Source organism: Protopterus annectens, chromosome 7.part0 (genome assembly GCF_019279795.1).
Source record: "Protopterus annectens isolate FY-2018-M chromosome 7.part0, PAN1.0, whole genome shotgun sequence".
Taxonomy (NCBI): domain Eukaryota; kingdom Metazoa; phylum Chordata; order Ceratodontiformes; family Protopteridae; genus Protopterus; species Protopterus annectens.
In genome coordinates this window covers 224983097-224998762 of record NC_056739.1, presented here as the reverse complement: position 1 = coordinate 224998762, position 15666 = coordinate 224983097, and the positions used below count along the sequence as shown (strand labels likewise).

Here is a 15666-nt window from a genome sequence, read left to right as displayed (position 1 = left end):
AAAAAGTTAATTATTGAGTAATTGTAGAGAAACTGAAGTTCAATAAAGTGCGTATTCTGCTGACTCACTCTTATAATTTGTCAAAGTGCATCTCAAACTTATTCTACATGATTTCCAATGTGCCTAAAACTACTGCTTGCTTCACAGTTTTTCATTCATTACCTTTTGTAATTAGGTGACATTCACAACATTTCTCCTTGCAACATTCCCCCTAAATTTAACCTTGCCTTAAGCACCTGCTTAACAGCTTGAAGTCAACTTTCATTACCCCCCCCCCCCCCACACACACACACACACACACACACACACACACACACACACACACACACTGCATTACTACCATCTGGATTTCACAACTCCAGAAAGATGAGAGAAGGTGAATTATCCAAGTCATCAATGTGATGACAAAATGAAAGGAATATAATGTCAATTACAGAGTTGTCGTCACAAAACTATTTACCGAGTGAGAAGAATAAATACATTGTACAACTAGAACTACAGCATTTTTCTGTTTTGGTTCTACAACCTTTCTACCTCTCCCCATATTACAAATGCAAGTATATGCAAATTGCCAGTTTTCAATGGCTGGAAAGGTCAACAGCTAGTAATCGTCTACCTATGCAAACCACAGGAACCAACTTACGAACTCAACCTGATATTTTTGCCATAACCCAATTAGTTACTGCTTAGTTTTATTTTTTTTATTTATTTATTTATTTTTAACACTGATTCTTACCTAAATTTATGAACTAAATTCAGGAATCATTACAATGTACGAAAGCTTATGGTATGAAATACGGTAATTAACTCAAAGTCTGTCAGACTGCCAAAGGTGCACTCCAAATAAACACATTCCAGCTGGCCATTCTAGTGGTTACTAATGCCATAACCTTCTAGAATTAAAACAGATTACTTACTGGTGATTCAGTAATCATTTCTACAAATTAATCATTTTAAATTGAAAAAATTAAAGGACATATGGTAATACAGCAGAAGGGAAATAACCAAATGAAAAAGAAATATTAAAAACTCTGTCCAGTCAAATTTGACTGACCCTGGAATTTGCAAGCATAAAAAATTGTAAGCCAGGTTGGGGCCCATGTACTAAATTGGTGCCCAAAAACGCCAGCTGGTCAAAGCACCAGGAAATCTGACCAGTCAAAACTGCCTAACAAAATTACCACAGTAATTATCAGCCACAACATGAAGGACTGAAATTCTACTAACCTGGATGGGTGGGATATCTGGAAGAGATGGGAGATTCTCTGGATTTGTTACTGATGGAATAAGTTCTACTGATGAAATGGATGGACTAGTTGGTCCGCGGTTTGCATTGGCCATGCTGGCAGTGGTAGGACTGGTTGGGTTAGCAGCATTATTGTGGACTGAAACTACTGGAAAGGGTCCTGCATGCCCAGGATTGGAATGCTGTCACAAGATTCAGAAACACAATTAATACATTTGTAAAAAACGTAATCCCACTACAACATACTTAAAAAGGACTGAAATATTCAATTAATTAGTGTTCTTGCCATTAAAACTACTTTGGGATATGGCCAAACATACTGGGCAGATACTCAGCAAAAATCCAATTACCCAGACTGCTGGAACCATCAAGCAGGGCTTTCAGATTTTTCAAGTGCTGTTAAACTCTTCCAAACATCAGAATAAGTTCAACAAAATCCAGTAACTGGCAAGTGATTCTTTGCTACATAAAATGGAGAAGATTAAAAATGGCATGAAGTTCTGCAACCTTACACAACCATTAAAAGCTAGCAGTAAATGAAAGCTAAGTGACTTAGGGCTTGTGGTATGCAAAATGGATGACGGGATTCAAACCCAACAGATCCAGGTTTGCATATTAAGCACAATGCCACCTTAAGGCTTGATACATTGTGTAGTAACTGAACCCTTGCCCATCTAAAAATCAGGAATACTAATGAATCAACAATGCACAAACTATGAACTGACATTTTACCTGTCTTTGCAGATGTGGCTGCATCATTGAGTACTGAGGTCCATTGTGGCGTGGAACACCTGGTACACGTGCTGCATTCTGTGCCATTCTCATCTGATGAGCCTGAAAGGTTCCACAGTTCATGTTTGCTCTAGGAACTGCTTGCATGCTTATTAATCTTGGAGGCTGTAGAAATGTTTGAGAAAAAAACAGAAACATAAGAACTAGCACAGTTAGTGCGATCTACAAATGTTAAACTGCAGCCATACTAACAGCCACACTCAACACTGCCATTTTTTAAATGCTGACATTTCTACTGATCAATACACCACAAAACCCAGCAATCCTATTAAAAGACTGAATATGCAGTAAAATCACAGTGATGTATGCAAGTGTAATTTCAATAAATGTAGAACATTTTCAATAAAATGCTTATTTAAAATATGATTATGTAGGTGAAAACCTGTTATAAGCATGAGAAATTGTTTTGCAAAAGAAAAACGTAGAAGTGAACTAAGCTATATAGAATATACATAAACATACGTGCACACACACACACATACATACATATATATATATATATATATATATATATATATATATATATATATATATACACACACACACACACACACACACACACACACACTGGATATAAAAAGTGGACACACCCCCTGTTAAAATGCCAGGTTTTTGTGATATAAAAAAATGAGACTGCAATAAATCATTTCAAAACTTTTTCCACCTTCAGTGTGACCTATAACCTTCAATTCAATTGAAAAACAAATCTGTTAGGGAAAAAAAATAAAAAAATAAACGCACAATAAGCTGGTTTCATAAGTGTGCACACCCTTAAATTAATACTTTGTTGAAGCACCTTTTGATTTAATTACAGCATTCAGTCTCTTGGGTAGTAGTCTATCAGCATGGCACATCCTGACTTGGCAATATTTGCCCACTCTCCTTGCAAAGAGGCTCAAAATCTGTCAGATTGCGAGGGCATCTCTTGTTCATAGCCCTCTTCAGGTCACCCCACATATTTTCTATTGGATTTAAGTCTGGGCTCTGGCAGGGCCATTCCAAAACTTTAATTTTCTTATGGTGAAGCCATTCTTTTGTTTATTTGGATGTATGCTTGGGGTCATTGTCGTGTTGAAAGGTGAAATTCCTCTTCATCTTCAGCTTCCTAGCAGATGCCTGAAGTTTCTGGGCCAAAAGTGGAAATGTTCATAACTCCCTCCACCTTGAGCCTCAATTCCAGCTGAAGAAAAGCAACCCCAAAGCATGATACTGCCACCACCATGCCTCACTGTGGGGATGGCGTTCTTTTGGTGATGTAAAGTGTTGTTTTTGCGCCAAACTTTCCTTTTGAAATTGTGGTCAAAAAGTTCAACCTTGGTCTCATCAGACCATAACACATTTTCCACACATGCTTTTGGGAAACCTGATGTACTGTTTTGTAAATTTTAGCTGGGTCTGGATGCTTTTCTGTGTAAGAAAAAGCTTCCATCTTGCAACCCTACCGCATAGTCCAGACATATGGGGAATACGGGAGATTGTCACGTATAGTACAAAACCATTTTAGCTGGGTCTGGATGCTTTTCTGTGTAAGAAAAAGCTTCCAACTTGCAACCCTACCGCATAGTCCAGACATATGGGGAATACGGGAGATTGTCACGTATAGTACAAAACCAGTACTAATCAAAAATTCCTGCAGCTCCTTCAGTGGTGCTGTATGTCTCTTGGTAGCCTCCCTGACCAGTTTTCATCTGGTCTTTTCATCAATTTTGGAGGGACGTACAATTCTTTGCAACGTCACTGTTGTCTCATATTTTTTCCACTTTTTGATGACTGTCTTCACAGTGTTCCATGGTATATCCAATGCTGTGGAAATTGTTTTGTACCCTTCTCCTGACTGATGCCTTTCAACAATGAGATCCCTCTGAAGCTTTGTAAGCTCTCCGTGAACCATGGCTTTTACTGTAGCAGGCAACTGAGAAAATGTCAAGAAACTCTTGCTAGGACAGCTGAATTTTATTTGGGGTTAATCACTCTCTCTAACTGATGGCAGGTGTGTACCCAAGAAGACTGAATGCTGTAATTAAATAAAAAGGTGCTTCAGCAAAGTATTAGTTTAAGGGTGTGCACACTTATGCAACCAGGTTATTGTATGTTTATATCACCCCCCCCCCCAACAGATTTGTTTTTCAATTGGATTGTACAGGTTATAGGTCACATTAAAGGTGGGAAAAGTTTTGAAATGATTTATTGTGGTCTCTTTTATATATCACAAACACCTGGCATTTTAACAGAGATGTGTACACTTTTTATATCCACTATATGTATGTATGTATATATGTGTATATATATACATACATATATATATATATATATATATATATATATATATATATATATATATATATATATATTTATATTTATATATATATATATTTATATATACACACACACACACATATATATATATATATATATATATATATATATATATATATATATTACACACACACATATTATGTAATTAAAAAGTGCATTTACTTCTGTGAAAATGTACTATAGTTAGAAAATGAACCCATCTCTTCCTGATTGGGTAAACCTCTGCAATGCTTATCGCCTAATGCTCCTTGAGAGGTGCTGTACAGGTCTCATGGTGATGCCTTATCTGGCCAACATATTTTAGACAGACACTTCCCCTTCACTCTACGAGAAATGTTACTATGGAAACAAAAATGCATCTTCTACACTCAAACTGAAGTCACAGGAAATTCTATCTGGACTTATATAAAAAGAGACTGTTTACTGAGCAAGTTACTTCTTTGTCTGCTTGAGGGTTAGCTGCTGGATGTCTTAGTAGGAGGATACACACGGAGACAAAGGTACTGCTTGTAAAGGATTCTGCAAATTCTGTTTGATTTGAAACCGGGATAGTAAGGGTACAATACACGTTTAGTTAAAATTAGTTAAGATCTAATTTAGCAGATAGCATTTGCTGTAGGTCATCTGTTTAAAACTTTTTTTTATATCCCATGTACAAATACTGTCCCATTTGTAACATTTACTTTTAAGAAAACAGTTTATTTTATTTATTCCATGTAAATTTCATTGATGAATTTTAAATGCTAGTGGCTGGTGATTAATCAGCTTTAGGTTATTATGCTGAGCTGGTATACAACTTTGCGTACCCACACAGCCAAATTCAACACTAGGTGACCTAGGCAGCTACAAAGGGCTGAAGGGGGGGCAGCCCCAGCTTCACTATTAATAAAACACACTGTAATGGTAAGTAAACAAAACAAAAGCTGCATGATCCTTTACACACAGAAAGCATTAGGACCCCACAAGAAAGCTTTCTTACCTCATGACTTCTTTAAGCCCCAGAAATGTCATCATAGTCCGGACGAGATTTAAGTAGGCAACCAAGACCACATGGGAGATTTAAGCAGAAGCTGGGGAGATGCAAAGCAACACAATCACTGGATATACAGCATGGATCCATTCTGCTGAGTGCACAGCTGCTCCTTTCCTTTAGAGCAGATTGAGGATGTGTGTGTGCGGAGGGGACACCAATCCATTACCCTGCTTAGGGTCCCATTCAACCATGATCCAGCTCGGAGCACCCAACCCTTCAGAGTACTACTGCTCAAGCTACAGCTGCCATTCAAATATTCAAAGGATGGCTTGTTTTAAAGATCATATTTAAAGGCACAAAACAGAACGCAGTACTGGCATTCTGTTTCTGCTATTTTCTAAGGTTTTTTGAAAGTGTGTTGCTATTCTGTTCTTAGTTTCCTCATAAAGTATAGACTTGTGGGAAAAGATTTAAAAAAAAATGTCTGATTTCACAGATAACAGTCACATCCTTCATGTCCACATATTAGAAATGTTGTGACCAGATGGCATCATCTGGAGGCTGAAGCACTTCCGCTCCAAGTACGATGACAACTAAGCAAATAAAAATTAAAATAAAATAAAAAATGTTTGCAAATAAAATTGTAGAGAGCCTAGAACAGCTCTTCTCTTGAGCCTTTTTCAGGAAGTTAAGACTGAACCGAAAAGTTTCAAGTATTCTTTTACAGTGGCTTACATACTGTTTTTTTTCTTCTTCCACAGTTGTACAATACCCTAAACAGTATGAACTCTGAACTACTTCCTTAACTTGCCAGGAACAATGTCGTCAGGGGCAGAGGGTGTACACGAAGTGTCTGGCAAGCATGCATGCTAAACAATAAGTTTATTTTTAATCTAAACTATTAAAAATAAACTATCACAATTGCATAAGATAATTGTGGATATGAACTGCAGATTTCATTGGGGCAGCCAACTTTGAAAACATTTTCAAAGGTGAAACAGACCATCTTCAAGGACAAACAATATTTGAGTCATACTTGTCCATCTAGTTGTAGCAATAACAAAGACAGGGAAGAGAATGCTAATAATGAGACAGTTATCAGTAACCCCAGATTAGACAAGTGTGTGTGTGTGTGTGTGTGTGTGTGTGTGTGTGTGTGTGTGTGTGTGTGTGTGTGTGTGTGTGCGCGCGCGCGCACACGTGCGTGCTTAATATTGTGGTCAAGTCTGAATTACTTATGGTAAGACTGCAGTGGAAGGTGCAGGGCAGAGTTTGAGGTGAGTGAAATCCTAATGACTGACAATGCCAATGACCTAAGCAATATAAAACTTACTTGGGTATGGCAGGTACTGGATATTGTTCAAGGCGGCAGCACACAAACTGTGTACACAGAGACCAGCAATCCTTTACATACTGACATGTAGCCAAGTGAATTGACAGACTATAACCCAAGCTTCACATATGTTTGGTATCAGTGATATGGACTACAAGTGCATACCACTGAACACTTCTGCTAGCAGTGGTGGTGGGTTCTTACCATATACTACCACTTGTTTGTCATACTTTTGACATACAGTTGTGGGAATAACCACCAGACACCAGGGAATGGTTTAAAAGCAGCAACAGCATCAACATTACTATGGGGATTGGGAAGTGGGGGAATCACCAGGCACCAGGGATTGCTTTAAGTGTAGTGATGGTACTGAAATTACTTAAGGGATCAGGGGATGGGGGAAGATGCACTAGACTAACTTACTTTAAGTATCATGATGGCACCAATTACTAGGATGACTGTAGAGGGGGAGGGCATGCACTAAACCACCAGAGCTTACTTTAAGTGTCATGACAGCCCCAACATTACTATGGAGTTTGGGGGTGGTGGTGGTGAGGAACCAATGATAAAGTGAAGTGCGGTAGTGTCATACACATCCTAACCTAAGGGGGATCAGAAGGTTGGCAGATACACCAGACACAAGGGATGATCCTGTAAAGTGCAGTAACACTGCCAGCATCATAATGGTGATTGGTGTTGGGGGCATACATGACACTACTAGGCCTACTATATAAGTACTGTGATGGAAGATACTGCCAGCCATTCCAGGAGAAATAAGGCAGTGGATTTTTTAACATGTGCCAGCACAGCTAGCTGGAATTTTGTAAATAATTATGTCATTTGTATATCACACTGATCTGTACAGATGCTTGTGCTGAAAATGTATTTGTGAGGTTTGCTTGTATAAAAATGTATCAACAGTGCGGCCTGCTGGAAGAAAAAGACATGTACCTGTATTACTGTAACAATTAAATGTACACATTGTAACAACATACACTGGAAGTGAACAGGTTAATCTTGATCTACCTGACTTTGCAAAATATTCTTGAAATTAAATTACTTTACAGGTTAAACCATAAAGATAATAAAATGTGAATGAGCCAAAAGCAACCAAATAAACCAAGAAAAGTGAAACAGAAGTTCCACCAAGCACAAATAAATCGAGGCTCCAAGAGATAAAAAATGCTTTAATAAGCACTGTAGAAAACACTCCACAACAAAGACTGGATCTGTAAGGTACAAGAAAGCACAATAACGTATCCACCAAGACGTTTTCGTCGCCAACTTCGTCAGTTATACATCCATTTTTAAAAATAAATGCTTTTATATACTGTTTAAATTTCATCACAGATCAAATAACCAATCATTTAAGACCATTTGTTAGAATTAATTATAAAAACTAATTAGTTCAAAACACCTTCACAAAACAAAAATAAATATACTTCTCTAAAAACATGCATTCTCCTTTTATTCCCCATTTGTAATGAATTATTTAAATACTTTTAAAACTTTTTAAAAACCTTTTTTAAAAACATCATTTAAAATAATTTAAAATAGTTTCTGCATTGAGCATAAATAAAACTTATGAATCTGAAATTGCAACATAGCACCATCTTGTGGCCATAGTGTGAATTACAACAAAATCATAAACCATAAAGATGTGATCCCACAGTTTTGAAAGGAGCCAGATACTTAATGCCTGTGCTAGAGAATAGGTTGCAGTTCCTGTAGGAAGAGTGGAAAGGTTTTATGACTCTCAGGAGATATGAGCAAAGTTCTGCGGGTATGTTAACAATAAGTGAGAAAATCCGGTCAGCTTCTATTGTTGGTGATAGCATGGGAAATGGAGTCAGATGACCAGATGTGTGTGATGTCATTCTGTAAGCCAAAAATATTTAGATATCGGTAGCAGTTTGCTCTCTGCATTCTGTCTTGGATCCAACACGGACCACTCACCCACTTACCTTGCCTAGTGGTAATAATTAACTAGGGAACAGTAATTCTTTTAGATTAGTCAGGAAAATATAGTGAGATCAGTAGAACTATTTTTCTATAGCAGTGAAACTTTCCATCTGTGTTATTTTAATACTCCCTGTGAACTCTGGTGTTTCCTGTTAAATCGATAGTAGTTTCTTGTTCTTTTATTATGTATTATTAAATACATTTTAAACTTCTTATTGTGGCCCATCCTTTTTTTTGTTAGAAAATATTTAGGCTTTGAGAGCATTTGCATATATTTGGTAATATCTCTGGCCACTCCTGAAAGTCTCGCTGTTTAGTCAACATTACTATTTGTATTAATATTAATTTCACTCAGTATAATGGGATACTCTTTTTAGAGACTTACAATATATGACTGGTGGCAGTGAATCTAAATCATAGTCTGGGCACTTTTCGTAAAACGGGTAATCTGTACCAGCCTTTCCCAGGGGAGTGTGTGTGTGTGTGTGTGTGTAAATTAAATCTCAAGGTGTGTGTGTCAGCTACTTGGGGCAGGAACATGAAGCACTGATTTCACAGACAGTGTGGTGGAGGACTTGTCTTGGGCACTCAGCTGAGGACTTAACTCTAAAGCTGTGCCAGTGGGGAGCCATTCTGGGGACCTTGGTAGAGAGAGACACCCACACCCCGGGCTATGTGCGTGTCCTGTGTGCTCTTAAGGAAAATTGTGCTTGATGCAGACAAGTTCGCGTCTGAAAATAATGAGTGTATCCATTTGTATTCCAAGTGAACGTCCCTCTCCAGTGTCAGTGGTGAGGATTCAGGCTTCCTGATTACTGGCACAGAGTGGAGATGTCACACGTACTATAACAGCACTAAAGTTTTATGGGCTGGGGGGAACCATGGGAGAGAAGACATAGAAAGGACAGGACCAGGGACTGTGGTGTGTGTGTGTGTGTGTGTGTGAGTGACTGGGGGAAAGCCATAGACAGAGAGAGTGAGAGCATTCTTCTGTGAGTGACTGCATGTATGAAAGCACAAGAGACAATGTGAGAGATCAAGAGCGAGAGTGATCCAGCAAGACTGTGTGACAAACAGTGGAGTGACAGTGAGCAATCCCCTGGCAGCAGTGAAGAGATTTCTGCATACCTCTTACAGCAAGAAATCTGTTTTTCGCACTTCCTTACATAAGTTTCACTTCTAATGCACATGGCGATCACGCACTTTTTTTTTTTTTTTTTTTTTTTTTTTTTAGAAATCTAGGTGTTTTATATTGCTGAAAACTTTACTTGTACAGTTAAACGTGATTTCTGCAGCAATGTGTTCAAAATGTGCATCCGTTTATACTGGCAGGACATCTAGGAATTTGTAACTGCATATATACATATACGTGCATGTATTTACACACATATACATACACACACATATATATATAATATATATAATACACACACACATATACATACATATACATGCATAGATATATATACATATATATGTACATATAAATTACATATATACATCATACATATGTATTATATACATTATACATATACATATACTCACACATACATACATTATATATAATCTATACAGCTATAGAGTGAAGAGTGAAAGCGGTATTAGATATGTATTAATATCCACAGATATAAATATATAGAAGCATTGAAAGAGATATGAACATATGCATGAGATTAATCTGAAAGATAAGTAATATGCATTATTTAAACAAACAGTGGTATGCATGAACACATTTTAAATTTGCAGTGTTCTAGCAAGCTGATTCTGTTTGCGTTAAGAATATGGTGGAAAACTTGCTAGACTGGAAGGAGTTTTTCTTGCAAGTAAATATTAATTCTTGTGTAAAGCATGGGTTGAATAGAGTAGAGAATTTTTAAAGTTTAAGAAAGGAGGATAATCCTGCAGCATTAAAGTGTATGTATTTATTAGAAGTCATGTGATTTTATCCTGTGATTAGAAAGGCAATAAAAATGGTGTGTACTTTAACTTCTTGAATGTCTGAAGATGTCATCTGTATGAGAGAGAGACACATTCTGGAATAAATGTGCTTCAAAATTATTGGTATCCGTTTATTTTTTCTTTTTCTGATATATATTGAACTGTTAACGAAAAGCAAAGACTTGGTATGTTTTAGAAGTTGTTTTTCTTGTACTTGGGTTTCTAGCATCTTTCAGAATGGCTAGGATGTCCTTACCAAACTACAGCCATTGTGGCAAAAAGATGAAATCATCCATGATGTCAGCCTCAAGGTGGTGTATGTCAATGATCCTGTTCTGAGATGACAGGCTTACCTTCACGGGTAGCAGCCATGGTTCCAGCTTCCTTAAGCTACACAGCAGAGAAAACCAATGATGCCTCGGACAAAAACATGCTATTCAAATCACTCTTGGCCTTTAATCCCTGATCTTCAGTAGTAACCTGGGGGTGAAGGGCATGGGAGGAAAGGCATAGAGAAACAGACTTCTCCATCGAAAGAAGGAGTCAGTCTTCCAAGCCTTGCTGTCTGTGGTCTTATGCAATACTTTTATAATCACCCATTGTCTTTTCTAGTAACAAAATCAGTTTCAGAAAAATGTCCTTTAACGTCTACTTATTTGGATCTCTTTTTGACTTACTGAGGCGGTCTGCTAGATGGTTTTGTCACTTGGGAGGTACAAGGTCAACAGGTGTAGACCCATGGAAGGAACCGCTTCTCAGAGGTGCATGGACAACCACCACTCAGAGATTAAGAACATCGCTGTGGTCTGTGTTTACTGACAGAAAGTACAGTTGTGTACACTTACCATAAATGTACACGTCTGAGTACATTCACTGCTGCAGTTCTGAATGGTGGGATTTCCCACTGTGGAAGACCTTTGGCCAGCCCAACTAAGAGAATAATTTACTCTTCCTCCTGAAGCAAGAAGACATCCTAACATCACTATGTTTGGGTTTAAAAGCATTCTGCCAGCGCTATGACCTCAGTACTTTCTTTTTTTTTCTCAAAAAACTTTTTATTGAATATATAAACAATACATTAGAAGTTGAAAAATATAAACAACTTTGTTTAAACAAATTGCAACTCTTATAAGCGTTAGGAAAAGAGATAAAATAATAATAACATTACACAATATATACAATATATACAATAGGTAACCAGAAAATAAATGATAACTTGAAGTAAAATAAAATTCTATGTATTGATAAATTTCAATTAAGGGAATAAAAATTTACCAAACACAAAACCAGAAAAGGATTTAAAGGCACTAATTATTAATAACATTCAAAACCTTCTCTAATACTAATTTTTTTAAAGCCATTTTTTTAGGACTCTTAACTATGTTTCTCTGAGCATCAATATATAAGTAAGCCATTTTCTGGAAAGTATCCCAGTTTAGTTTGGTACGATCAAGCCACTTTTGAGTTATGTAAAGTTTTATTAAAGAGCAAATAAAAATGATAACATGAGTATCAAATTTTGAGAGATGAATTATCGGAATATGAAGTATAGCAATTTCCCAGGACAACGTGGATTTGTGATAGCCCATTCTCTGTAGTCTTACTTTCAAAGAGGTCCATAATCTATGAGAAAAATGACAATACCATAGAATATGTAAGAGGTCAGCTTGGGGGTAGGAACAACATGTGCATGAAGGGGATTTATTAGGATTAAATTTATTTAATTTATAAGGAGTATAGTAAGCATCATTGTTAATCATTAATTGTGTGTACATTAATTTCTTAAATGGAGTAAATTCCTTAGTATATCTGATTGCCAAAACTTTTTGATTCTCAGTTATTTGAGAATTATGATTTAACCAGACATGTGACAATAGACAATTCTGATCCAGCACTAGATTCTTTATCAGTTTATAAGAATTAGATAACATTTTACCTGATGAAGATAATGTTCTAATTATCGTGTTTAGATTATTTAATTCATGTTCTATAGGTTCTATGGATTCATACTTACTCTTGATTACTTCTCTTAATTGACGTAGTATTGTAGAATAATTCCAAATGACATTTAGAATTTTACGCCAATCTATTAGGGATAAGTCATTATATTTCAGGATATCCCAGACTTTCTAATTTTTTATTAGAGGATACTTTGTTAGGTTAAAAGGAGTGTTATCTATCATTATATTAGGATTTAGATGAGGTGGTTGAAAAAAGTGAGAAAACTTATCTAGATTACATAATTTTAGCAAAGTTTGAAAGGCTTTAATCTTTTGTTTAATAAAGATAGAAAGTTTATTGGTAATTTTCATATCTAGAGAAATAAAAGGAATAGCTTCTGGGTTTATATTTTTAGATATAATGTAATTATACCAAATTTTTATCCATAAGGGATAATTGATATGTTTACTATTTTTGAAATTAGATATGGTGAAAAGTTTTTTGATGAAACAATTAAATAGTAAAGATAGAAGTTTGGTAGTCCCAAACCACCTTTATCCTTAGAAATTGATAATCTAGAATAGGATATTCGAACCGATTTGGGAAACCATAAAGATTTAGCCAACTATTTACAATCTCGAAAAAAGATCTAGGAATTATCTGGTCAGAAGAATTGAATTGATATAGAAATTTTGGTAGAATGTTCATTTTAATTATAGCAGCCTTTGATAAAAGTGATAGATTTAAGTGCTCCCATCTGGTTATATCAGATACTATTGAACTCCAAACTTTACTTATGTTATTTTGAAAAGAAGAATTATTATTGTGTTCCATGTTGATTCCCAAATACTTTATACCAAAAGTAAACTGGATTAGTTGATCAGAAAACAAGTATGGTTTATGAACTATATGATTTAAAGGAAATATATGAGTTTTTGAAGGATTTATACGATAGTTCGAAGCAGAAGAGAAACCTTCAATAGAATTTGTTATTTTACTAAGGTCAGATATTGGAGTTTGAAAGTATAATACTAGGTCGTCAGCAAAGGCAGAGAAATAAATTTTTGTATTAAGAATCCTAGGGACATTATGAAAAGTGTTTTGAGTAATAAACAACAGTAACGGTTCTAAATATATATTAAAAAGAAAAGGGGACAGTGGACAACCTTGCCACGTACCTCTGGTAATCTTTATAGGGGAAGAAGTGTAACCATTAATGTAAAGTCTGGTAAACATATCTTTGTACAAAATTTTTAAAAAGTTTATAAAGGATAAAGGAAAGTTAAAGCATGACATAGTTTGAAAAAGAAAATTCCAACAGACTCTGTCAAAAGCATTTGATGCATCAAGAATCAGTGCATACATTGGATTAGAATCATTTTTTATGAGATGGATGATAGATTCTAAAGTCAGTGTATTATCCCAAGCATGTCTGTGGGACATAAATCCTGATTGGTCTTGGGAAATAACTGAAGGTAAAACCTGTTTCAATCTGTTGGCCAAAATAGATGATAAAATCTCGATGTCTAAATTTATTAAAGAAATAGGTCTATAATTAAATCGGTCTGATTTTTCTTTGTTATTTTTCAAAATTAATATAGTTTTAGATGTATTCCAATGAATATCCGAAATATCCTTGATTCTTATATAATTGTATACTTTAAAAAGAAAAGGAACGATTACCGACTTAAAGGATTTGAAAAATTCCGGTGTAAATCCATCTGGACCAGGAGATTTACCAGATTTAAGACTATCAATTGATTCTGAAATCTCTTGAAAGGTTAGAGGAGCAGAAAGCAATCTTTGTTGATAGTCATTTAACTTGGGAAAATTTAAAGAACTTAAAAAGCTTTTTATATGATTATCATCTAATGAATTAGATGGTTTTGAGTATAATTCTGTATAAAGTAGAGTAAAGAGATAAATAATTTCTTCATCTGTGTTGTATAGTTTTTTCTTGTGCAACAAAGATGAAATTTTTGGCTTGTCAAAATTATTTGTAATTATTCTAGCCAATATTTTAGAAGGGACTTGGGCCCATTCTGAATATATAGCTAATAGTTTTTGATCCACTAAAGAAAGGTTGTTTTGATGTAGCAAAATTAGTTCTTTCTGATTATCTAAGATTTGCTTTTCAAGACTAGAGTCTTGATTTAATCTAAACTGATTTTCAAGAGAATGAATTCTAGATTTTAAGAACTCTTCTTTCTTAAAGTAATGTTTTTTAAGATAAGCAGCTTTACTGATAAACATTCCTCTTAATCTTGCCTTGCATGCAGCCCATTGTATATCGTAAGGAATATCAGTTAAGTCTAGATCACCTTCCATTTCCTGTATAGTTTCTCAGCATTGTTTACAAATATCTTTAAGAGTAAATTATTGTTTAGAGTCCATTTGTTTGAGTTAATATTATTTTTAATATTGTGGGTAATGTTTAGTTTTAATAAGATTCTTGAATGATCTGAAAAGTATCTGGGTTCAATATTAAAATCCAAAATACATTTTGAGATAGTATTGGAAATCAGAAAAAAATCCAATCTAGACCATGAATGGTAGCATTTTGAGTAATATGTATAAATATCTTTCTTGTTTGAGATTTTTATACAGTGTAATGGATCAATTAAATTATGTTCCAAGATTAATTCATTAAGGGCCAGAGTCGCTTGATAGTTATAAGAAGCAGAGCAACTAGTATGATCAATTTCTGGGTTTATTACTGCGTTCCAATCTCCACCTACTATAATATAGTGGTCTTTATAAGAGGTGAGAATATTATAAATTTTTAGGATAAAAAAATGTTGTTGACTACAAGGACCATATAAATTTAAAACTAAAAGTGGTTTATCAAGATTATGAATAGTAGCAGTAAACAGGCACCATCTACCCTCGTTATCATATTTCTCATCAATGATGTTCCCCATGAATTTTTGTTTAATAATTATGGCTACACCTCTAGAATTAGAAGTATCCGCAGAAGCCACTATCTTCTTGATCCATTTTTTCTTTTTTTCTTTATCCCAATCAACTCGAGGAATATGAGTCTCTTGAATAAAACATATGTTGGCTTGTGATTTAAATACCAAGTGAAATAATAGAGATTTTTTTGCTTTACTTTGGATTCCTCTTACATTCCAGGAATCAACTATTAAGTTATTTGTCATACGT

General features: G+C 35.3%; 1 protein-coding gene across 1 annotated transcript in view; it reads right to left on the bottom strand.

Moving 5' to 3' along the window:
- Nucleotides 1–15666, bottom strand: part of TRIM33 (tripartite motif containing 33) — a gene marked incomplete in the record, with an annotated part of 2559229 nt that overhangs the window by 362362 nt on the left and 2181201 nt on the right. The window contains 2 exon segments of the mRNA XM_044076157.1: nt 1228–1428; nt 1979–2143. Coding sequence (XP_043932092.1) covers nt 1228–1428; nt 1979–2143 — 366 coding nt within the window.